This window comes from Cupressus sempervirens, chromosome 10 (assembly GCF_028749045.1).
Source record: "Cupressus sempervirens isolate cs-2001-9-10 chromosome 10, ASM2874904v1, whole genome shotgun sequence".
NCBI classification, from domain to species: Eukaryota; Viridiplantae; Streptophyta; class Pinopsida; order Cupressales; family Cupressaceae; genus Cupressus; species Cupressus sempervirens.
Genome location: NC_143127.1, coordinates 369,417,920 through 369,444,676, shown reverse-complemented (window position 1 = coordinate 369,444,676; position 26,757 = coordinate 369,417,920). Strand labels below are relative to the sequence as shown.

The window sequence follows — 26,757 nt, the reverse complement described above, 5'->3', positions numbered from 1 at the left end:
AATATAAAATCATAATAAGAAAGATGCCACTGAAAAGAAAGAAATAGATAGAAGGAGGTGTGATCAACTTGCCTAAAAATTTTTATGTTACTTATTATGAATTACACAAAAGGAGATAGGATTGAATAGTCTAGCAGGTTAGTGTGCTTGATAGTCAATCCCATGAAAAAAAATAGGTAGGATCAAATGATCTAATAGGTTTGTGTTCCTGATCATCAATCCCACAAAGAAAAGAAAGGGGGAGGATTAGATGGTCTAATGGATTGGTGTTCCTGATAGTCAATCCCACAAATTTGCACCTTGTACCTTGTGGCAGCTTTAGACTCCCATGATATAGTACTCCTATATCATGAGAATGGTTTATGTATTCACTAGGATAGGTCAAATGGTCTAGTAGGTATGTGTGGCATGCTAGTCAACCAATCCAAGGCATGTATAAAGAGAGAGTAATCAACACTAGTAAGTTGTGTCATGCTAATGTACTCTATATGATATGTTTGAAAAATAAAAACATATGAAAAGGGGACCCAGTCCTAACCAAAGAAGTTGCAACTCCTATGAGGTCATGGAAGGGTAGAATGGAGCGACGCCATGCTAAAAGTGTAAAAGGCAATCCTTAAAAAAGAGGGAACAACAAAATCACCAAAAGAACACTCAATGCTTTATGAAAAGAGGGAAATAAGAGAGATCTAACTCTAAGAGGGAAAGAAGTTGGGTTCACCAAAAACAAGGTAAACACCCAATGAAATGAAAATGAGTGATCCAACGTCACAAAAGAAAGAGTTGATGACATTGAGTTCACCAAAATCTTTAGGTGAATTTGATGCCAAATAAGATAGATCATAAGAAAGAAAGATCTAACTCCAAGAAAGAGGGTAAGAAGGTCGGATTCACCAAAATGTTTAGGAGGAAAAGGAGACACTTTAATAGGGTTGTAGGTCTTCCTAATTTATGGGCCACTAAACAATTCAAATATGTGTGAGGGAAAAAGGGAAATTTCCTAATATGATTCGACTTATAACCCAAATTAGATTAGCTAGAACCCAAAGGAAGAAAGGCGCTAATACCAAATTTGAATTATAAAGGGGAATGTGATACAAGGAAATGTACTCTTTAACCCTTATAGGATAATGTGTATGTAAAATTGAACCAATTGCTTAAATAATTTAAAATCTAGACGTTTTGTGTATATAATTAATTCCAAAAGTCGTAGATCTAAACTTTCTTCTAAATATCTAGTCACGGATCTCAAGATGAAACAATGAAAGGAACAAAACCGATAAATCTCTCAGCAAGAAGGCACTAAAACTAAGTTGACTTGGAAGGACATCATACGAAATACTTGAAAAAGTCCAATGATGTTGTAACGAACTTCTCTAGAAAGATTATGAGGAATAGGTTCCAGATCTGTAAGCTCCAACATATCTTGTTTAGCCATAGAAAAGAAGGGTTTTTGTGGTTTTGTTGGGGGGCGGGGGGGGGGGTGGGGGGGCGGGGGTCTTGCCTTGGTCAAGCCCTAGGTTAAGGAATGAACCATGAATGATAAATATAAATATAAAAGAAATATGATAAATGTAAATTTTCACCTTGCTTGTAGAAACCCTTGTCAATAAGGATTTGTCTTGATCAATGTTGTAGATCTTGAATTCAATATGAAAGAATGAAAGATATCTCTACAATTGCAATAGATCTACCCTAACCATGTCATGGAGTCATGGATGTAAGTGTGCATCAATGTAGAAGTAGATGAATGTCTTAATATAGATCTCCTCCCTTGATGGCCAACAAATGCTAAATCTTGAAGAGGAAATGCTAACAAAAGATTCTTGAATGCTTGAGGAAGACTTGCTTGCTTGAATGTTTGCACACCTTGAGCTCTATTACGCATGGAGTGCTTGATGATTTGATGAATTCTTGATGTGATTTGATGTGAAAATGAAGCCTCCAAGCCTCCTTTTATACTAGTTTTCTAGTGGGAAAACAGTTAAAGGTCAACTTAAGGTTGACTATTAAACAAAGAGTTAACTCCAAGCTGACTATTAAGTGGAGAGTTGACTACAAGTCGATTATTAAATGAAGAGTTAACTACAAGTCGATTGTTAGGCTAAGAGTTAACTTCAGGTTGACAGTTAAGCGTAGAGTTAACTTCAGGGTGATAGGGGAGAGAAATAAATCAATTGGTAAACTTGAGACCTTTAGGGCCCCAAAACTCACAGTCATCAGGGACTAGGTTGACCCTAACTCAGAAGATGGAGGAAAAGGGCCTCAAAAAGGACTAGGTCGACCTAGTCCCAGAGGATGGAGGAAATAGGCCCCAAGATGGCATGAAAGGATGCTTAGATGACATTGGAAGATGACATGTTGATTAGGAGATATGGTCAAAAGGGTATCAAAGCAACACCTAGAAGACGATGTTGGAAAGTGAGAGATGGCCAAGAAACATGAAATGAAAGGAGAGAGGAGAAACAATGACATCAAGGGCGGGTACATCCATGGCCCAAGAAAGAAATTATGGAAGGCTACTAAAAGGTCTTAAAAGGCAAGTGTGTCCATTTTAAAACAATACACTGTGTAAATGCAAGTTAGTGACGAGATTGAAAATGAATATATATTGAAGGAATGATAAAAATATCACAATTTAATATTTGGGTTTGGAGCGGAAAGGAGATTCCTAAATATGGTGTATTCTAATTTTTTAAGACATGGAAGAAATATTAAATAGTATTTGAAATAATAAAAGTCTGCATTCCTTGTATAACGATTATTTGCATATGGAGTTGTGCATTCCATTGTAAGTTAATTGGAGATATTGCTTCGCAAGAGCATCTTGTGGAGATTTTTATTATTTACCGCTATTGAGAAGACAACAGCATGAGAGTTCCTAAAGATTCATAGAAAGTCGATGTACTTGAACTTTACAATGTTTATACTCGAGAATGAGACTTGAGAAACATAATGATCTCACCTTGATAGGCATTGGTGAAATTTTTCGATAAGCACAAGCAAATTATTTTTCTAGTGTTGAGCATATATGAGAATTTCGTTCGTAGCAGTAGCCTCAATCATCCTCCCTAAAAGGAGTTCTCAGTTTTGAAACTATGTTAAGCTTGATATCTATATGGAAGTAATACGGGTTCAAAGATAGATGTCCAATCAAATATATTGTCTATTATTTATTTGGTAAGAAATATACATTGAATCATCTGCATATCTTACAATCTTTAAACCACGCTACAATAGAAGGCATATTTGTATGCTCAAACATGACAGAAGATGCCCTTGATTTGAAGGGACATTTGGTATCTCTGTTGCGAAAGCCATGGGTATTCTGGTTGCTTATTTAGTGGTACTCATGCAGTTGCTCTAATGAGCTGGTATATTGATGGGGGAGATTAAATGGCCAAAGTAGGGAGCGGAGGAAAATGATTGGAGAATGTAAACAAGTTTGATTTTCATCTATTGGATACCTATATGTTGACTAAGGACAATCCATTAGTATAAAGAGAATAACACTAACATTTGAATGCCAAATGTGTTTGAGATTCCTCTTACCAGGGAGCAACTTCTTTCCGTAAGAGGATGCAATGGAATACATCATGTAGACCACTTCCTTGATGCATATAGTTGTATCTACCATCCTCCAACGCACAATGAAACCACCTTTTGTGAGAAATTCATGATGATGTTGTAGCACTATTTAGGAGAAGATTTGAGGTGTAAGACCTCTTCTACTCTCTCTGTGCAATGCAAGGTAGATTCTAAATCCATCCTTTGTAGAGGGAGACACTATTTAGAGGTGGTCTAGAACATCTGATAGTTAAACTTGGAAGTCAAAGAGGTTGATGCATGGAACTTTTTACAGGAAAAGAATAATGGTGCATTAAGTATGCTACCAAAGTATTGTAGAGGATCCAATCTTAGGACTGTAGCTCCAAAAGTTTTTTTTTCTGGATCTTAGTCATGTGTTGATAATGTTAAAAGATCTAAGTCTATTAAAGAAAATTATCTTCTATGATTGGAATTATGTAACAAGGATATCTTTCTATGACAATAGGAAGTAGCTAGAGGATCTGATTCAATTGATCTTTGAGGATAGTTGGATACTCAAATGCTTACAGTCATAAGACTAAGTTGATGACTAGAAGGTTTTCGATGAAGAGAAAAATAACATTTAGAGAAACTTTTACATTATATTAGAAGCAACCTTGGATGAGGAGGTGAGGAGGTTGATGAATGTACTTGGAGGAGGCCTTATTAGCATGAATGCTTGATATAGCCAAATCAAGGGATAAACCCACAATTTATTGCATTCACTCATGTTATTATGGAACAAATCAATACATGCCTCTGTGACATGGGGAACAGTTAAAGGATCTACATCTATTGACATCAAATGATATTGATTCAAAGGTAGTAGAAAAAGTCAAGAAGGTTTCTCTAACTTTTGGTTGAGGTACATTACACTGAAGAATACATAGCCAACAGTCCTACCAAGACTCGTACTAGAGAGAACTTTTCTGTACTTCTAAGACAAGCCTGATACATTGGGGAGAGAAGCCTTAGCTAAAAAGGACCATCAACATCAATAATCTATTATTTATATATTGTTTCCTTTGAGAGTGGAGTTTTAGGTGAAAGTCATTGTTTTTATCCCATGGATTGAACCATAGTGGATCCACCCCTTAATATGTTTCATGGGGGATGTCATGTGTATGACTTTGTGACAACACCACGTGAGAGAATCTGCAGTGACTTCCTGTAAAATCTTTTATTGTCACATGTGTGACTCAATGACTTTATGGGCCCCCCTATGTACACTATTGAAAGGTGATGATCTTTCAAGTATGAACACTTGTATCTAACTTTGTAAGGTGGCAAATTTACAATGATCAGTTCACTATCTTGATGAATATCATGAGACTTGATATTTGTGGACATGTCATGTTAGTTGAGTATCTCTTTGATTTATTGATAGATATCATGATACTTGATATCAGTTAAGTATCAATATGCTTCTTATTAGATAATCATGGTGGATATTATGCAAAATAAATAGCTGTGGAAATATCATGACTTGTTATGGTAGACATCATCAGACGTGATGCTACTCCACATACCATAACTCGGATGTATATGTTTCTCTAACTTTCGGTTGATGTGCATTATGCCTAAAGAATATACGACCAACATTCTTTCCAAGACTCATACTAGAAAGAAGTTCTATATATTGCTAAGACAAGCCTGATACCTTGGAGAATGAAACCTTAGTTAAAAAGAACTTCAACATAAATGATTTATTGATTATATTCTTGCATATTTTTTCCTTTGAGAAAGATATTTGAGGATAAAGTCATTGTTCTCACCCTATGGATTCAAACCATAGTGGATCCACCCTTTGATATGGTTCATGGTGGATGTCATGTGTGTGACACCATGACAACAACATATGAGAGAATCTATTGCGACTTGGTGTAAAATATTTTATTGTCACGTGCACGACTCCGTAACTTTATGGCCCCCCTATGTACATTATTGAAAGCTGACAATCTTTCAAGTAATGAGCACTTGTATCTAACATTGTAGGGTGGCAAATTTACAATGATTAGTTCACTATCTTGATAAATATCATGAGACTTGATATTAGTGGGCATGTCTCAATAGTCAGTATCTCTTGGATTTATTGATGGATATCATAAGACTTGATATTGATTATGTATCATAGGCTCCTTATCATATAATCGTGATGATTATTATGCAAGGTAACACCTATGAAAATTTCATGACTTGTTAGGGTAGAAATCATGAGACGTGATGTTAGTCCACATACCATTACTTGTATGTACATGTAAAGAATGTCATGTGACTTGATGTTCTTATAGCAACCTTTGATATCATGAGTTAAGTGATATATACTTGATTATCTTCCCTAGCTAAGAGGGAGTATTGATGCATAGTAGCTTTGGTCAAATATAAGGATGATTGTTTTGATTATTTAAACAAGTATGTATATATGTATGTGAATTCACAATGTGAACTAAAATACATACAAGTGCACATTTCTTGTGCTTATACAAATAATCATTGTAAATGTTTTACCATCATCCTTGTATATGAGTGAAATACTATACAAGTATAATAATCTGTGGAATCAGATACCTTTCATCTTCTCTTGCCATGTATCGTACAATGAACATTGGTGGTTGCATTCACTTACATACAATAAATCAAATAATTATCATATATCATTTATACTAAGGATCAAGCAATGATTTGATACTATGGACAACATATTGTGTAATGATTAAATGTAATATCACGGAACAATGATTTTCATTATTTGGTTACTGTGTTAACTAAGTGATTATGAATCAGGACTCTTGGAAGCACCCTTCAGTAATTAATTATGTTGTTTCACAAAGAGTGATGCCATGAACAGGCATGGCTCCACATTGTGGAGACCCTCTCTGTGTGTGTTCATGCGTATGCGTGTGTGCGCGCGTATGCATGTGTGTGTGTGTGTGCGTACATGTGTGTGCGCGTGTGTGTGCGTGCGCGCGTGTGTGCATGTGTGTGTGTGTGTGTGTGTGTGTGTGTGTGTGTGTCTATGGATTTCAAACAGACAAGTAATAGACAATTAATAAATGCTCTCTCCTTTTGGTTCGGTGATTCCAATTGCACATTTAATGTGTGCGTGTGTGTGTGTGTGTGTGTGTATGTCTGTGGATTTCAAACAGACAAACAATAGACAATTAATAAATGCTCTCTCCTTTTGGTTCGGCGATTCCAATTGCATATTTAATGTGCAAAGCAAGATATAGGAGTAGCATATCATACACATTTCAAAAGGATGATTAAATTGAATTCCTACAACCTATGAATCTAATCAAACTTAAGAGTATTATATCAAAATTTCAAACTAGTTACCTATTGAATTAAGTTTGACAAACAACAAGTTGATACACAAACAAAAATTATTAATCTTAATCGAAGTCCTTATAGCTATGATGCTCTCCATTGAGTACCTAGTACTTGGAATAAGTGTATCTAGTACTTGGATACATGAGTCCATGTACTAAGTATGTGGTTACATATACCCACACAACCTTATTAAAAAAAAAAATCCAAAATGCAATCAAAACTAAGTGAATAAAGAAAGACACAAAGAGCAAAGAAGGATCCCCAAAAAAGACAACAATGCAAGGTTCTATGAACAATACGACCTTGTGAAAAATCAACCTAATTCTGTGCTAAAACAAAAGCCTTGAAAGGCTACCTAATAACACCACGAGAAACAATGAAAACCACATGACATAATACAACCCAAGCTAAGCATGTTTCTAAGATAGGTATTGGAAGGGACCCAAAAAAAAAACACAAAAAAATATAAAAAATTAAAAGTTAAAAGAATTTAGGAATTACATAATCTCTATCAATGTTAATCTATAAGATTGCCTTTTAAAATGGTATCATAAAAGATGTTATAATACAAAATAGGTCTCACACACAAAAAAAAGAAGTTAAAATTCACTTCGAAATGTGACCGATTGATTTTGATTTGCGCCATTGTCCCAAAACAAAAACATATTGTCAAAGTAATATGCACAAGGACAATTCCTAAATAGATAAATCAAGAAGCCCACTAGGAATGCATAGAAATTTTGACCATTTATTGAGATTTAGAAGCCCTAAATAACTTAAGCCCCATCTCTGAAGTATTAGGGTCAAGTAAAATGAGTATAAATGATGATTTTGACGATGCTTGGGGTGAACTGTCTCATCTGGCCATTTCCTGTACAAGCTATTACTAAATCCTTCAATTTTAGTGTCACCTGTATCACCTCTCTCTCTTTCTGCTTCTCTCTCGACACTGTTGACATTGGCATCATTTCACAGCTTGGAGTAGTAGAGGTGATGTCATGGACCGGTAAGGCATTCTCGCCAGCATAAGACTACTGGAATGTCTGAATAATCTGACAGCACTCTTCCTCAAAATAAGCTTGCCGACTTGATTATTATCAAATGTATTACCAAAATCATGTCATTGGGAAAATGATCAATCTCAAGTATTACCAAATGTATTAACAAAATTGTGTCCTAAGGAAAAAGATCAATCTATTCTGTCATTGTATTGTGAAGCGGAAAAAGATCAATCTATTCTGTCATTGTATTGTGAAGCTAAGTAGAAAAATCATTGTTATCAACCGAATTTAACCTTCCTCAAAGTTTGTCTTCGTAAAGTTGCAAATACTTTCCATGGTTACCAACCAATTGCATTCTCAAACAATCTAGTAAATCAATGCCGATCATTTGTGTAATCTACACAAGAATCAAATAAAAGATTGATTTTATTTGCTCTTATACTTTCAAACACTTAGTTATCAATATGCAAACAATAAAAAGGTAGTACTGTCGCTAAGCACACACGAAATTCATTATTTCATTTAATAATTTTTTGCACGAAGTAGTCAAATGCCCCTAGTCGATAATCATTTTCAATTCTTATCAAGAATTACATATCAACTCTCAATTTCAAACATCTTTTGTGAAGTATTAGGATTTTAGAGATGTCCCTAATCAATAATCATTTTCATTATCGCATACTCATCAAAACACCTTCAACAACTCATATTGAGGATGATTACACAGAACCTTGTACCCCTCTATCATCCATATAGAGCTATGTATTGGCAAATTGAGTTAAAAAGCGATACCAAAGATACAGTTCTATTTCACAAAGTTAGGCATTCTAGTTCTTTGGCATAACTTCAATTGCATGATGCAGACAATCAAGAGTAAGCTTCATACACAGGACGTGGTTAGACAGTCTATGTATCTATTGCATATACAAACATCAGTCTAGTTCTTTTACATAACTTCAATTGCATGGTGCACTTAATCAAGAGTAAGCTTCATACACGAGATGTGGTAAGATATTCTATGTATCTATTGCATCTGCAAACATTTTTGTCTCAATCTCAACCTTTTGTTGCTCTAGTTCCATTCGTTTACCTATCCTATATCTCCTACCACTATATCACCACTCTTTCTGTATGTTGATATTTTAATATTATGGAGGTTGCTTACATATCGTATCAAAACAAAGTGTTAAAACCCAATATTGCCTTGTCCTTTCCATCCTCTCGATCTCCTACTATCCCTATGCGGCAAACGCTATGCAGGCACAAAAAATGTTTAGCATACGAAGGGAGAAGATAGTTTATTTTTCAAAACTTTAAAAAGCTATATAGAAAAAACCGTTTTCGTCGCTGGATAGCCACTAGGTCCCTATGCACCCTACATTTGTCCTCCTCCTTTCCCTTTATTTTCAATAATAAAAATGAAAAAGAATCCCCTTGAATTTTTTGAGTAGAAGTCCGATGGCAAAAGTTGAGTCGCTATGTGCATGTTGCCTTCCCTTTCTTCTATGTCGGTTGCTAGTCGCTTACTAACTTTATCTTCCACCATTCAATACGCCAATCATGACAATGATTACTTAAGCAATGACCAAATCGTGTTTTAATTTCATCAGCCTTGCTAATTTAGTTAATACTCGTATTGTTGATTGCATTCGGGAAAGGATGTTGGAGGTTCTTACACGCTATGACGCTTAGAGCTACATTAGCAGATCTTGCCCTCTTGACTTTAATGCCTAAAATTTTTGCCTCACTTTAGTCTAAGTTTTAATTTCATCAGCCTTGCTAATTTAGTTAATACTCGTATTGTTGATTGCATTCGGGAAAGGATGTTGGAGGTTCTTACACACTATGACGCTTAGAGCTACATTAGCAGATCTTGCCCTCTTGACTTTAATGCCTAAAATTTTTGCCTCACTTTAGTCTAAGTTGCTATATTTGAGCTGTAAGGTATTTGGTGCAATTTCAAAAGGCCTAATGTTGAAGATATATGTGTACTCCAGGCACAATTAGATAAAACATGAAGCTTCCATGGAAGGGGCCCCACATGTATTCAGAACTTCAATACCTACGATTTTGCCTTCGTGCTGTCTAATTTATTATATTCATGCTGCAATGTTATTGGTACAACACCAATGGACCTAATGTTGAGGGTATATGTGTTACTTCAGAGGAGGCAGAGTTTTTAAAAAAATGATGTATGAAGCTTCTACAAGATGAGTTCCATATGTACACAATTTAAATGAAACGCGCGGCTTAATTAAGGGGTGTCTCATGTGGAAGCCTCGTACAAATCATTGAATCATGCCTCGGCAATGGCATACATAAATGGTTATATATTCCAAATCTCCCATAATCACCATGATGAACATATACACTTAACATAGAATATTGAATCATACATTTAACCACTCCCTATATCGATATAGGATCAACAAAAGATTATATTAAACGGCAAGATAATTTTATGAACACTTAAATACGCTGAATGCAAGCTTATATAGTATTACAAGGTGATAACACAATCCATGATTCTAAGTCTTTTGCCCTCTAGATAAAAGTGACTATTCAAAGAATAGATTCAAATACAATCTATATCTTACAGAGGAACAGAATTCTACATTAACCATAGAACATTCAAACATACATTTACCCAATAGTTTATATACATGTATGATCAACAAAAAATTATATTGAGAGTCAAGGTAATTTTATGAACATTTGATATGCTGAATGTATTAAGTAACTGTAGCCCTTTTAAGTTTTCAGTCTACCATATCTATAGCTGTAATAGAAATTGTCACTATTCGACAAAACAATGGTATATTTTTTCATTGACTCATACAATATTGATGGTTCTAACCTCTGACTCATTCTTGACCAACTATTTTAATATTTTGTAACTCCATAGTAAATTTTATACAGGAAAGCACATTCTTTTATCACAGAAAAAACAAGTTCCGACTGCAAATAGCAGAAGGTTAACAATATTCATACTTTTGGAGTCATGAATTTAGCAGATCACATAACATTAACATTTGCTAGTTCTGCCTTCACTCGATCAAAATATGTTTCATCTGGCTGCCAAAACAGAAAATCCAAGCTGTCATTGTTTCTAATTTGAAAATAGCTAACATTCTTATCAACAGAATAATAGTAAAACTGAACTCGAAACAAAAGATAACTGTAGGTGTCAGAATGGTACAAACAATTCTTACATAGCCATAGTTAGTGGATCCTCCTCTTTTCTGTGTTTTATGGTGAATGCCTGCCCACCTACAGAAACCAAATATCTTTAATCCTCAAGTTCCCAGGGGATTTTTTTTTTTAAATTATAATCATTGATCCAACTGACACAACATAAATGAGCGTGGTATTTGATTTTTCCTTGACAATGAACAATATGACAGATCCAACTGAATAGTTCAGTCATTTATTAAACCAAAACCTCTATTGGAATATGTTTGCAATAAAATAAATAAGTTAATAACAAACTTGTTGACTGTAAATCTCCAAACTACCGGAAAGAAAAGTGCATGGCAGACACAGGGTACAAGGAACAATTAAACCAGCTGCCTTGTCAATAACATCAAATTCTCTAAAAGCAATAGAAAAACACAAAATCCTCCACGGTGACACATCCACAGGATTTCAAATAGCATCCTGACGTCATAAGATGTCCCAACTTCAAGAGGTTCTCCTAATTAGTCAAGACTCAAGACTGAGTAGCCTACTTCCTTTGGTGCACAAAAAATTATTCTAAGGTAAAATAATGCTTAAAGCCCCTAAAATACTAGTGGAGAAAAATTGACATTGCAAATTCAGCACACTGTTAAGCTTTTTTAAGTTTTATCTGCTTTAAGTTTGTTTAAGTTACTTTAATAACCATCCACTAAGCCTAACATCTCCAAAATCTGGGAAAATTTTAGCCATCCCTAAAACAATATTCCATCTTGGAAGCTGAGGGAAACACTGGAAAAACCTCAAAAATGTGTGCATATTAGACTAGCATTCTTGCTCTGGATTTTGTTCCCAAATAGTCATGATTTATTCATTCCAAGTTTAAAATATATATTTTACGATACAACCAAAATAACCAAGACATGCCAGATCCCCATTCACAATTTGTTCAATTCTGTTCCTTGCAGTAAAATGCCCGTATCAATTTAATGGTGCTTAAAGTGATGTTCCTAAAAATATCGTCAAAGGAAAGTTCTTGCTTAGTGAGAATGTTGTCAAATTTCACCCCACAAGAAATCATTGTAAAAACAATAGGCTCTTACAGTTTACCCAAACAAAATGCACACTGGATGTTGGCAACAATGGGATGGGGAACAAAACTGAAACAAATTTTAAGAACTGTCAGCATGGTGCATCACCTGTCTATTTGCATCTAAATCACTTATGACAAATGAAAATAATTAATTGATCCAACTTATGAAACTAAGTTAAAATCTGAAAACACAAGCTCACAGAATAGCAAATACCAAATAATCAGATGCAATTTAAAGTGTTAAAGACCCCATATATCCGATAGAAAACTCACATTTATACTGTTTAGATTTGAGCAAGCAGCATTTTCTAAATTATAAAACTCAATGTTTATATCACAGATGACAGAGTCAATGGGTCAAGTCAAACACAAAACGAGTAATCGCCTGAAATACTCGCAGATTTCACTCACCAAAAAGTCAGTGCATCCATGCTTAAAACATGCTGCTGGCAGACAAAAAGTGCAATGGTTCAAAACAGACCAAAAACACACAAAAGTGATTGAAAAGGGCAAATCGGCTCTGCAAAACCTCCAATGATCCTCCCACTTTCAGAGAGCTCAGATTTCCACAATCCATTAAAATTATTGGTAATGATTTCTGCATTAGATTGTGTTGAATTTTTTGCCATCAATGTTTCGAAACACACTACATGATTCATCATCAGGATGAGAGAGCAAGAGCTGCAAAACAAAGTCAACACGTACTGTGATTTGAAAGGTTGATGGTAAAAAACTCGACACAATCTAATCCAGAAACCATTACCAATAACCCTTCCACTTTGAAAACTGCCATCACAATGCTTTCAAATCTCAAAGAGAACATTTAAAAGGAATTTCTGGCAAATGTTGAAGGCAAATTTGAAGCACAAGTCAATAAATTGCTTTTTTTGTTTTTTGTTTTTTTCCAGCGATTTGAGTTCATTTTCGCTACAAATTTTAACATGGACTTGAAAAAATGATCATAGGCTAAAACTTAGTATTTTTGCATTTCAATTTTAACAAAAATGGATTCATTACCAGTTCCCAGTGATGCTTTCTGATTTCTTTACTGATTCTCTGTTTCTGCATATACAACTGTTTTGTTTTAATTTTAACGTTTTTTTGAAATAAAATATTTAGAATTTTTAGATTATATTAAATTTTTACTAAGGGTTCATTGTATCAAATCCTGATTAAATGGGCTCAGCAATTTTTGTATATCTTTTTCTAAATTCACTGTTATTTGTCTACACAACTTTATTTTAACATTCTTTTTGAAATAAAATGTTTGAAGTCTTATAGATTATATTAAACTTTTTACAAATGTAAACTAATTTGTATTAATTTATGTTGAGTTTAGATTAACTTTTTTTAATTAAAAGATTAAAATGGTGTGCTTTGACTTTGTATGTTTACATTAAGTCATAGTAACAAGAATCGCGCTGCAATCGCGTGAATCGCCGATTCAGCGATCAGATTCATGCACGCCAATTTTTTTGGTGTCGGAAATCGTGATCGGCGATTTCATCGGGTGAATAGCATGTATCGGCGATTCACTCAAAAAATCGCCTGAATCGCCATCAGAAATTGTCAAAAATCGGCTGGCAGCAGCAAGCATGTTTAGTTGGAAATAATAATAAAATCACTTGTGTTTTTTGCTTTCCTTTTTACCTTTCCTCTTTGTTATAACCCTAAAGGTCCTTCTAATTGTTAAGCATGACTAGAAGAGAGGAGAAGAGAAAAGAAGAATCATAGGTTATTAAAAAAATAAAAAATAAAAAACGGACAACAAATAAAAAATGTTTAGAATGCATAACGGATGCCCAAGGGAAGGGAAAGACATAATCAGGTAGTAAAACATCAGCAGTTCCCAGAAAAAGTGTGGGATCAAAAGAAAATCACAAAAACACTGTGTTCCATGTAATTTTGTGTGGGTTTCAGAGTGTTAATTTGGTCTTGGTGGCGGAGGCGCTGCCCCTCGACCCCGCTTGGGGCGTTGCCCCCTAGAACCCCAGTCGCTGCAGTTATCAGTCGTGGGAAGTCTGACCAGTTGATGAGACCTGAAGCTATTGCAGGCATGGAGTGTCTGTGGTGGAGAGAACAACAAAGCAAGCCTTTCGAGAGGGGTGATATGCTTTGAAGCACTTGGAGTAGGTGTTGGATGTGACGCTGTCTTATAAAAACTCTTTACCCCATGTGGTAAACACAAACTTCCATGTTTATATATGTTAAGTTTCAACTTCTATTTGATGATGTTATAGTGTGTTTAAGTTATATTCAATAAAAGGTGCATGAAATAAGTCTTAAATTGTTAAAATCTCTACATTTAAAGGGTTTTTTCAAATTTGCCGATTCACCGGCAATTAACCCCCAATTCACGATTTGCTTCGGCCGTGCCGATTCCGATTCTCGTTACCATGCATTAAATACATCATATAATGGCAAGCTTCAATCTTAGGCAACCACCCAACAATGCCACCGCCAAGTACAGGCACGTGTCCTACTAAAGCTAGAGACCCTGATCAAAAATGTCTCACAAGGATTGATACCTGCAACAATTGTTTGCATGAGATGCATAAATCACCTCAAATACCATCTTGCATTAATTACTAATCTTGATGTTAAAACCCTTTTCTAACACCACTAGAGAGGAGAAAAGAAATTAATATCTCACTTGCATTGGCAAAAAATAAAAGATTGCGAAGGAGAAGGCAGTCATAGAAACATCCATATCTAATGGTCATGGTTCTCAAGTGCAACCAGAATCAGATGACGATGAGGCAGGTCAAGGCATAGTGAGCTCTCTTCGTGGTCCACCCATCTGAAACAAATCAGCAAAAAAGAAAACACTGCAAAAGGAGAAGACAAGGGCAGTCATAGAAACGTCCATAGCTAATGGTCATGATTCTCGGGTGCAACCAGAATCAGATGAAGATGAGGCAGGTCAAGGCATACTGGGCTCTCTTCATGGTCCACACAACTAAAACAAATCGGTTCCCATTTCATCTACCTCCAATAGAGTGCTATTACATATAGCTAGACACACCACATAATTTTTTAGTTCCCAGAAGCATGGAGCAGAGGCCTAGAGCATAACCAACATTGGAAGCTACATACATAATTTTTTGGTTCCCAGAAGTAGGCCTAGAGCATAACCAACATTGGAAGCTACATAACGGAGTAGAGTGCACACACTAACAGTGTAACATGGGGACGCACACCCGGCCCTAAACCCCTCTATACAGAGTGTTGGGACGCCTCCGGTACAGGTATTCAATGCACCTGAGCACTGCCACCACCACAATTGGACCCGTCCCTATCCCCTTACAGTGCTGGGTGCACGAGGATGGTACATGGGGACAGCCCATGCATCTCTTGACTGCACCCAGGACATGACAGGGTGAGGTCGGCTGTGGGGGCAGAAAAAGTTTTTAAAAAAATAAAGAAAGATTTTTTTTTTGGTTTTTTTGTATCTATCTTAGCCCTAACCTGCCTGGGTCCCATATAGGGCCCTCTAAGTCTTCAAAAGCCATTCATACTTCATTTGGCATTCACATTTGACATTTCTATTCTTGCAACAGCTAAGACCAAAGTGAGAAGAAGAGATTGGAAGAATGAGAAGAGTGTTTGAGAGAGCTTGAACAGTGATTTTGCAAGTGATTGCAAAATCTCTTCGAGGAATAGGAGCAAGAAGATTCAATCTTGCAAGTGATTTCAGCGAGCACAAAGTAGCATTTAATTTTTTTACAGTTTACCTTTGTTTTGCATTCTAGTTTGTTGCAATTTTTTTGAAAAACTACATGTTCAAATTTGTCATTAGAAATTTAGAATGCACTGTTTTTTGTTGTTGAAATTTCAAATTTTGAATGCATAATGGTTATTGCATTGCTGAAAATAGTGAAACACTAAGTCATTTTTTGTTGGTAAAATGATTATGGCGTTATGCTGAAAGTTATTGCCATTTGACAATTTCTAAACTAGGCTGAAAGTAGTTATATTTTTTAAAATTTCTAAACTACGCTGAAAGTGGTTAATTTTTTTTAATTTACTAATCAGGCTGAAATCTATGATTTTGTAAAATGCAGTCTATTAATGGTGTCTAGTCAAATTGCAGAAGACATGGATGTGCATGAGGAAAGTCAAAGTGCTAATTATCCAAGTATGATCCTGAGCATGAGGATGATCTGCAGGAGGAATCCGAACCTCCTTATGTTGCAGCAGGACCAGCTTCTATTGATTGCCCCTATGATTACTTTGGTGTCATTTGCTAGGGATCCTTTTGATCCCAAATCCCCTCTAAAACAATTTGCTTTTAGAGTGTCACTGCCTACAGCCTCAAGTGGCAATACACGTAATCAAAATGCAATTTTTGTGGTCAAGAATGGCATGGCAGCATTACAAGAGTTAATTTGTGCCTTCTCTTTTGGATTGGATATGGTGTGAATCCTTTCAAGTTCCTTGCAGATGCTAAAAATGTTAAGTACATAACTGAAATATGTTAAGGTTGTAGCTTTAGTCGGATTGATTCGATCATAAGACACATTGTTGAAGGTAAATTTGTCATTTAGACAAATATTCTTATATATAATATATATATATTATATTATATTATATATATGGTTATTTATCTTATTGTTAATATATTATTATTATCTAATGATGATTTACCGTAGAGACATTCTCTTCATGAGACATGTCTCCTCTCATATTTTTAAGTCTTCAAATCTACATTTGGAATACGTCTATGACAATGGAAATGTTATTACATTTGCAGAAAATGATCTTTAATACAACAACATGGTACCAGAGTCAGGTTGCAACTGTGAGAAAGTGATTAAAAGCATGGTAGAAAAAATCATTTCAGAGATAGCTGAATATAACACAGGTAGAGAATAAAACATAAGCAGAGGAAGAAAATGATGAGGAAGAAGAGAAAGCATCGATGGTAGTTACAAATCAGAAGGATTGAATTGGTCAGCAACTCTCTCGCTACTTACTAGATATCAACTAAGAACGATCAAGGAGTCAGTGTACAGATGAACATCATTGGATGGTCACACACATATTTAACAGAGACATCAGAGGAATACATATAGACAACAGAGATATCAGTTTCTAGACAATTATAAGTCACCGCAGGAAAATGGCATTCCAGTCAGCACTGAACAAATAAGGGAGATTGACAGTCATTTCAGATTAGTGTCCAAGAGAAATTCCACGATGCCACACATAGGAGTATGCAATGAGCATGGAATGAATAGAAGAGATATGACATATTAATTTAGTATTTACCAATGAAATAGATAGAGAGAGCGCTTTGAATATTCTAACGTGGCCAAAGGAATAAGGGATTAGCAGTATAGAATATTCAAGAAAAAGAATCATCCAATCAAATCCTAGAGAATATCTAGTCAGCAAAATGCAGAAACTGAGAGACACAACACGGATATTTATGGTGGAATATGAGTTCAACACTCGAATTAGGGACAAATAATGAGAGCAGACTGTCATAAAGAAGACATCGGGAAGGGCAATAACTCTTCCACTATTTGCCATCGATCAATATAATTATTCTTTGATTCAATGAGAGCATCCAGTTAACTGACACTTAATACAATCACTAAACAGTATAGCAAGAATGAAATAATAATCCCAGTTAGCGGCAGAATAAATTACAAACCAAAGGGAATATTGAATAGGAAAGCAAGGAGAAAATTGATCTCATAACAGTAATCATATATACATATGAGCAATATACAAGCCAACACATTATTATTATGAAATAGCTGCAAGCAGTAGCATGGCATGAGAATATACAAGCAATCACCAAATCAAGACAACTATATTTCAGAATTTTTTTAGTATAAGAAAATATATATAAAAGAAGGGAAAAGGTCGCTATAAAACTTAGCAATTAAAGGATTCAAAAACTTATCATGGTTTGCTACAAGAATTGTTATATTCAAAGAGGAATAACTAATTCATTGAATGTTGGAGGAGCAATTAGTTGTTTAGTGGGAAATGTTTGTGAGATATTTGAGAGCTTTATTAGTAAGAGCATTAATATTATATAATAGGGATATTTTACCCTTGCACCCCAAATTAGTGTATATCTCAAAGAGTCAAAAGTAATGTCTACATCCATAATATTATGAAGTAAGAAACATGGAATCATTAGAATATTCAAAGTATCTACAAAGGTATTGCAATAAATTACAAGAAATAAGGCAAAAACATAGTAATCAATTAAGGGGACATTACACTCTTATGTTACCGTTTGATCTGCTAAATTGCTATGGCTATGTTGCTATCAATGACAACCAACAATCATCTATATACAAGAAAGTATAAATTGAGAATGGGAATCAATAAGAAGGAACTAGCAGAGTTCACTATATGATACAAAGTTATCATAGAATACAGAGACTGCTGTATTATGGTTACCAGATAAGTTTCATTGGAGTAATAATGCTGACAACTCTCAAGGCTTGATTCATGCAGTAAAGAATCCAGTCTATCCAAAGAATAAATCATGCATAAGACTTCATTGACACATATTAAGCATGGATACATAAGTTTCAAAACAAGAATATCACATTACACATGGCCAATGATACAAAGATCGAGTGCATTCGATATGCACGTAAAAATGCAGAATGGGATCATTTTTATAGTTATTCTCGCCCAACTCTCTATTTGCAACTTATTAGATTAGCTTGAAATTGCCTTACACGTGCCGCCATTGTGGAAAGTTGATCTAGAATGAGAGGAGCAAGTAACAGTCAATTAAGGACCACTACTGAAGGAGGACAGTGGTAATAAGTGGACACATGAGTCATTGAGGAGATTGCCACTAGCATGGACAAGAGAATACCCCCACCTGAGACATCAACATGGACAATCCTTGAGCGCAATCTGGGAAAGGAAGTATGGGTCATCAGGCATACACGAGTGGTCACATGTATAGAGTAGCCCACAAATGACAATGCCAGATCAAAAAAAACAATAAAGGGGAGTCCCATGTAATAGAGACGAAAACACTAAAGCAAATAAATTTATGACTAAGGAAGAGTTGGCCCTAACTCTTAAATAAAGGCAAAGGGCCCACCACAAAGTGATTGGCAAATAAAATTGAAGCAATATATATATATATATATATATATATATATATATATGGATGTGGATAAAGATATTAAAAAGAGGAAAATAGATAGATAACAAGTATATTTGATTTTCAGTGTTACTATTAATTATTTTCATGAACACCTTAGGTTATTATAAGTGATCTTTACAAGGAAATAATATGTTAAAATATAGATTGAAGTATACATATAGAAGTTTGAATATATGCTTATATGTTCAAAATATATTTTATCTATATTTTATTGGAATGGTCTTATTATGCAGAATTATTATTCTTATTTCTATACAAGCTATATATCTTGATCTTTTCCTCGGATAATGTTTTTTGCAGAAAAAAAGAGGGAAATTGAGATTCAGAGGAAGGTTGACATTTTAGGCAACCTTGAAAGAGAGGGAGCAAATAGAGGATATGATTCGGTCAACCTTCGATGATCTCGATCATATTGATACTCAAAGGGAGTCTAAAAATACATGTGTGTGACTACATGATTTTGATGGGCCCACTCCTATGTACATCATTAGGAAGTAACGACTTATCGCCAAAAAGTTGGAAGATCGATATCAAATTGAGAGGGAGTCCAACATGCATCCTTGGTTGAAGAAAGCCTCTAAGGGAGTAACTACAGGACCTAACTTCCTAGGATCATTGTTTTGTAAATGATATCTTCTCTATGAGGGAGAAGTTATAAGTGAAATTCCTTGTAATGCATTCTTCTGTGTGAGAGAAGTTGAAGTGAACGTCCTCGTTCCACCATCTGACCTGGTTCACGGTGGTTACTATTTTGCATAAGTAGATTATGTCATGAAAGGTGACGATCTTTCATTGATATATATATTTGGAGGGTAGTTATTGAGAGGTGATGATCTTATCAATAGTTGGAACTATTATCATGATAGACTACATTAAGTTGTTGTCCCGGAGTGTCGGTAGTCATGATAACGAATGTATCATGATTAGACTACATTAAGTTGTCTCGAAGTGTTGGATATCATAATACTTGTCATGATAAAGTTCATGACATTTTGATTACTTGTTATCTGATCAACTTCATTAAGTTGTTGTCCTAGAGTACTGGAAATCAAATAATTTATTCTCTTGATAGGCATCACATGTATGATGTTAGTGCACATATCAAGTGAATATCACTATGGTAAGGAAACATAAAACGTTCAATCCTCCCTCACTAGAGGGGGTGTTAACACTGTAGCTTTAGTTGGATTGATTCGATCATGAGATGCATTTTTTATGCTAAATTCATCATTTTGACAAATATTCTTATATATATATATATTACAATATATTATATTATATTATACATATTTATTATTATTATTATATATATATATATATATATGATTATTTATCTTATTGTTAATATATTTTTATTATCTAATAATGATTAACAGTAGAGACATGTATTTTTGAGTCTTCAAATTTGCATTTGGAATACATCTATAACAATGGAACTAGTATTACATTCGTAGAAAACAATCTTTAATACAACAACAAAATAAACAATTTGTGGGGGGTTCCTAATGATACTACAGTTTCAGAGCCTAGATTTTTGGCTGGTAGGCAACAAATGAAGGCTATTCAGAAGTTATAGTGGTAGCGAGATACTTCTACACATATCTTGCATTAGAGAGCTGGGACATATTCAACATACGCTTCCACTCCATCCATTCATAGTTCAAGAGGAAACAACGGCAAGGGGAAAAGGAAGGCAAGAAGTTTTGGCACAAATAAACCCGTTGCTGATTTGTTTAATGTGCAAGTAAAGGAACAGCTAGAGGATGTCATTGGTGAGTTTTTATTTGCCAATGGTATCCCATTACATGTTTACTCGATCTCCCTACTCTAAGAAAATGATGTCTAGGGTGGCAAGGGACAGAGGACCATCATTTGTGCCACTTGGTGAGCTCAAGTTGAGAACCACAGTCTTGGATAGACAATATAAGAAGGTTGGGGTTTTGGTGGAGACGGTAAAGGCATGTTGGATGGAGTAAGGTTGCAACATTATTATGGATGGGTGTATCGACATTAGATATCATCCACCCATCAACGTCATGGTCACATGTGTTGAGGCCCATACTTTCTAAAGGAAATTGACTGTTCAAGGCGTCGTAAAGACGTTGATTTCTAGTTTCACATCCTTAGGGAGGCCATTGAGGAGGTTGGACCACAAAATGTGGTCCAAGTGGTGACAGATGTTGCACAGGTGTGCAAAGTTGCAAAGAAGCTTATTGAGGCGGCCTAGAGACATATTTGGTGGACTCCATGTGTGCATGTCATGAATAATGCACTCGAACACATGGGAAAGATCGACTGTATTAGACAAGTGGTTAATAATGGTAGAGAGGTGCAAATGTTTGTCTGCAATCATCATACTTCACATGCACTCTTCAGGGGCTTCGCGAAGGAGTTCTTGAAGCCAATTGAGACTAGATATGCCTCATATTACATTTTCTTAGAGCGAATGCTTGAGTTGCAGGAGCCACTACAACTTATGGTTATGACACAATAATGGAATCGATGGGCAGAGTCCAAAACAGAGCAAGGAAAGAGGGTGAAGGAATCAGTGAAGAGTGAATTTTTTTGGCCGATGCAAGACAGTCTCCATTATTTCTCCAATTTTTTAGGTCATCGGATATGGTGATGGAAATTCACCTACGCTTGAAGAGGTTTACGAGTGCATTGATTATATACTTGGCCAGATGAAGGTTGTTATGCATGAGAGGGACCCCACTCTAGCATTCTATACGAAGCACATTGAGCCTATCATTCACCGCAAGTGCGAGAAGCTGAACACTCCTTTGCACATGGCTGCCTATTCATTGAAAGCCTGGTAGAGTTAAGCCATTCAGGATATTGAGGTGAAGGTAGCATTCTTCCAATGCACTAGGAAGATGTTTGATGATGAGACTGCTGCCCAGATTCGTTCAGAGTGGACATAGTTTGCCACTCTTATTGGTAATACAAATTGTTAATTTAATATTCACTACTATTAGTATCTAGAGATTAGTAACATTACAAATTAAAAAATTAAATTAATCAATTTTACTCTTGCATATGTTTATGAGACTGACATTATGTTAAAACTTATTATGTTCCACGATACTCAGATTTGGCCAAAATGGATCTTAGAACTATGGCATAGAAGAATACCATATTGTGGTGGAAATGCCATGGCTCATAGAGGGCAAAGATTACCGCACTAGCCACCTGATTCCTTTCAGAGGCTTGTAGCTCCGCATCTTTATAGCATATTCAAGTTTTCTAATTTTCTAATTCTCACAATGACCATTTGCTTGCTATTTCAGGTTTCTAGTTCCTCCGTTTCAAAGAGGAATTGGTCTACATACAGCTTCATCCACTCTCTTAAGAGGAACAAACTTATCTCTAAGACAACGAAGAAGCTAATTTTTGTACATGGTGCCTTACATATCGTAGATCGCAAGACATGTGGGTACAAAGAGAGCCCAGCAGCACAATGGAATGTAGAGCCATAGTATCCAGCTCAGGATTACGAGGATGAGGTTGCAGCAGAAGCTGATGTAGGGCTATTTGGCATTCGTTTGACAGATGTATGAGAAGGCCCAGGATATTGAGTTCAGTAGTTCTGGTGATGAGGACTTTGGCATTTGGGATGAATAGTCATTAGAAACCTCCCATTGATACATTTTGTCATTTTGATGTGTAGCTGATTTTAGACTTTGACATTGCTACATTTCTAGAACTTTGTAGTTCTAAGTTTGTACTCACATTGAGTTTGATATTCATCATGATTCATTATATCATGCCATGGAACTCTCATTATTCAGTTATTGTAATCATGATCATCTTTAGACTTTATGATACATAATATTTACTGCAGATTTGATTAGTTTACTATGTTGAATAGTTCTTGCTCATTATAAAATTTTGCTATGTAAAAACTTCGAATATATTGTATTTGATGTGTTATACTGAAACGTCTTTTCATAATTAGCATTTTAGGTTAAATATGTAAAGTATGCAGCCCCCCACCCTAGCGTTTTGAAATTGAGGCCCTTTTCCCAAAACTCAGTCCCGCAGCACACCCACACCGGTGTTACACTGCACACTAACAAAAACAGCATGTGATATATTTTAATACTTCAGCAACATTCCTTTTAGTGTGGTGTAGTTCTTAATGGGAGAATTTGGTAATGCCAAGAAAAAGCTACAAAGGGCCTTCTCGTAAAGGCTTGAACAGGTCATTAGGTAATTAATACTAATTTATATTTAATAGAACCTTTTTTTGAATTTTAGGCAAAATTTATGTTCATAAGTTTATAGTAATTCATCTCGCACATAGGCTTTTTTGTGTTACAAATTAAAATTCTGTACTTTCACTTTGGACTTGTTGGTTGCTCATGAATACAACCAAACAGGTAAGGCTGATGGTGGAAGAACAGAAGCAACAGTGGAAAAGATATGGCTGCATATTCTTCAAATGGGTTGACACATAAAAAAGAACTGTTAACCGTAATATATAGAAATTTAAAACACTGAAACTCACAACACAAGAGAACAAAGAACACAAAAGCTTATCCCGGAAAACTCTCCCACTTGAGGGTGACAATCCCAATCTACAAAATATGAATCCATTTCTCCAAAACAAGAGAATCAATACAAAGCTTCACAAGCTTATCTGGAAGAATCTCCTTTTGAATCACACAGGTCACATGTATAAAACTATTCACATGATAATAGCACACTAGATGTTATATCACTGAAAAGAGAAAAATATTAACTCAGACTGATCAGACCTGCCTCTCGAAAGATCTCACAATGATCATAAAGAAAATGATAAACACAGCAATATAGAAGCGACCTTATGTATCACACAGATCTGGGATTTAAACACACTAAATGATCATAAACTGATTGTACACAGAATGCTTGATTCGGATGAAACAAAAATGCAGATATCATAATGGCTGAAGCAGCTCAACAAAAGTTTCTATTGCAACAACAGATTAAGCAATAGCCATGTTAATCTGCCAGATATGACTAACACAGAAGATATCTTACAGAATATAACTCAATCATATACAGAATGAGTACATAACAACAACAAACTCGTTAACTCTTCAGATGCACACAATATAAAATGTGTATCACCAATAGACAGATTAGTCTGCTGCACAGAATATACCAAGACAACTCCTAAAATCTGTAGCCGATCCCCAATATGTTAATCATTTTTCATTCTCTACCTCTGGCTCATACAATATAGACTCAACTCAAACTAAATGATCTTGAAAATGGAATGCAAGCCAGCAGTCGTTACAAGCATTGACGATACTCTTCATTTCATTAACGGTATCAATATCATACCTGTTGACATACTTCATAACAATGAACTGACATGATTCAAAAAGTTCAATCCATGATGCCAAATCATCTTATTTACAGTACCATCTCATTATATACTTGATATGGAGGGAAAATACGAACCAACAATTGTAACAGCTCTAGGAAGAGACCACTGTTTCATTAGTTAAAGAGTTGACCGCTGAACGGCAAATCCACGTGATACATAAACAAGCCACCTCAGATACAAAGGAAACATTAAGCCAAGTCATCCTATAACCAATGACAAGCAGCTCCTGATAGTTCGCAACAGAGATATCAACAATGAAAAGAACATCAACACGTGCATAAATGATATCTGTAGAAGCTACCAAAACATTAACAAGAGCTACCCATTGACAATTTTTTAGTAGCGTTAAATTGTGCAGTAGTTTTCTTTAAATCGATCGGCCCCTCTAACAAACTCAAAATGCAAACATTGTGTCTCGTGTTGGAGGAAGTTATCATTGAAGGGAGCATAAAGAATGTGATTCAAATCATAACTGATATTGCAACAACATATGTGCTCGAAGACAAATCCAAGACATATATAAGACACCTTTTGAACTTGTTGTGCACCACATAGTCTCGAACTTCTTTTGGATGGCATACCGAAGCTAGTTAAGTGAGACTGTTATAAATAGAGATTTGGTTGGCACTTGGATGTATTGTTTGTGTTATATTCATAACAAATTTTGTCATTAATGACTGTTGGGAGGATGGTGCCTCCATCTCCTCTAGGTGAAGGTACTATTTAGTATGGACCAATGGATTTGTGACTTGTACTTAACCACCTCTCGGGGATCCTTGTCTTGGGTTGCTTGACACTCACTGACAACTCGAGCTTTTGGTGTAACGGCAACAGTGATTCAAACAAGTGGTATAAGAGAGTTGGCTTATGGGTTCAAATCCCTCGAGGTCATGTTGACGGGGGGGGTTGTTGGCACCTTTGTCCCCTCTAGGTGAAGGTATTGTTCAGCATAGATCAATGGGTTTGTGGCATTTGCTTACCCACCTCTTGTGGATACTTGTCTCTAGTTGTTATGATATTCAATGATAGCTCGGGAGTTTAATGTAACAACATCAATGATTCCAACAATGACAACATATCTTTATCTGATCATGATAGACAAAGATTCTATATATTGCAGAACGATTGTTAGCACAATGAAGTTGGCATATGACAAGCTAAGCTATGTAAGCTAAGATTTGTGTAGACGAATAAGTATAGATATCATATCTATGTTCATTGGATCTTATGTTGAGTTTTGGATAAGTTACAGAATGATTGATGAGGACTGGTAGCAAACCAATGTACAAGAAATAATGTCAAAGATGGTAGCATATTTTGTTTTATCTTATTAGTGCAATGGAATTAATGTTAGCATGCTTGGATCGTAGTAGAAGATCTCTTCGTGCAACTATGTTCGTGATAGCAAGGCTTTGGGATTATTCTTGAAAGGTTGTTGTGTAACGTGCAATATACTTTACTAGCAACCGATTGTATTAAGGAAGAATTCAATTTATCATTGTAAAATGTAATATTTAGATTGTGACGTGTGGAAACTATAATTTAAAGATTGTAATAATGGTTATTAAGGCATGTATGCCTTAGCATGGAGCTATGTAATTAATTGCACATTAAGGAAGCCTTAACAAGTCAACCTAATTAATTATTAGTAAGGTATTAGGTGTATGATCGTCGTGGATATTGTTGATGCGAGCTTTCAAGTTGGATGATCAGATCATAGCGGAGATTCACTCGATTGATTGTGGTGAGCTTCAAAGGAAATGTTATGGCAAAAAATTGCAAAACAGTAAGTTCATTGATTGGATATGTTATGTTAAAGATATGTACTTCACAATTGCTGAAGCATTTAGGATGTGAGTCTATTTATTTCCTTATCAACCTTTAACAGGGTTGAAACCTTCTAACAAGGGTTCAAGGTTTCCTCATAGGTATTTGTCCTCTAACAATGATTGATGTACAAAATGCATTGTAATTGGCTCCAAACAAGATCACATCCTTTCACAAGCAACTTATATAGTACATTATCTTGTGGGTACCATCC

General features: G+C 35.4%; 1 protein-coding gene across 1 annotated transcript in view; it reads right to left on the bottom strand.

Annotated features, from left to right (window-relative positions):
• Positions 1-10,587: 10,587 nt before the first annotated feature.
• The window catches only part of LOC149534201 (uncharacterized), a 42,450-nt gene continuing 26,280 nt past the window's right edge, over positions 10,588-26,757 (bottom strand). The window contains exons 4-5 of the mRNA XM_089803135.1: positions 11,132-11,189; positions 10,588-10,994 (exon numbers count right to left, since the gene is read on the bottom strand). Coding sequence (XP_089659261.1) covers positions 10,935-10,994; positions 11,132-11,189 — 118 coding nt within the window. The 3' untranslated portion in view covers positions 10,588-10,934. The remainder of the gene's footprint in view (positions 10,995-11,131; positions 11,190-26,757) is intronic.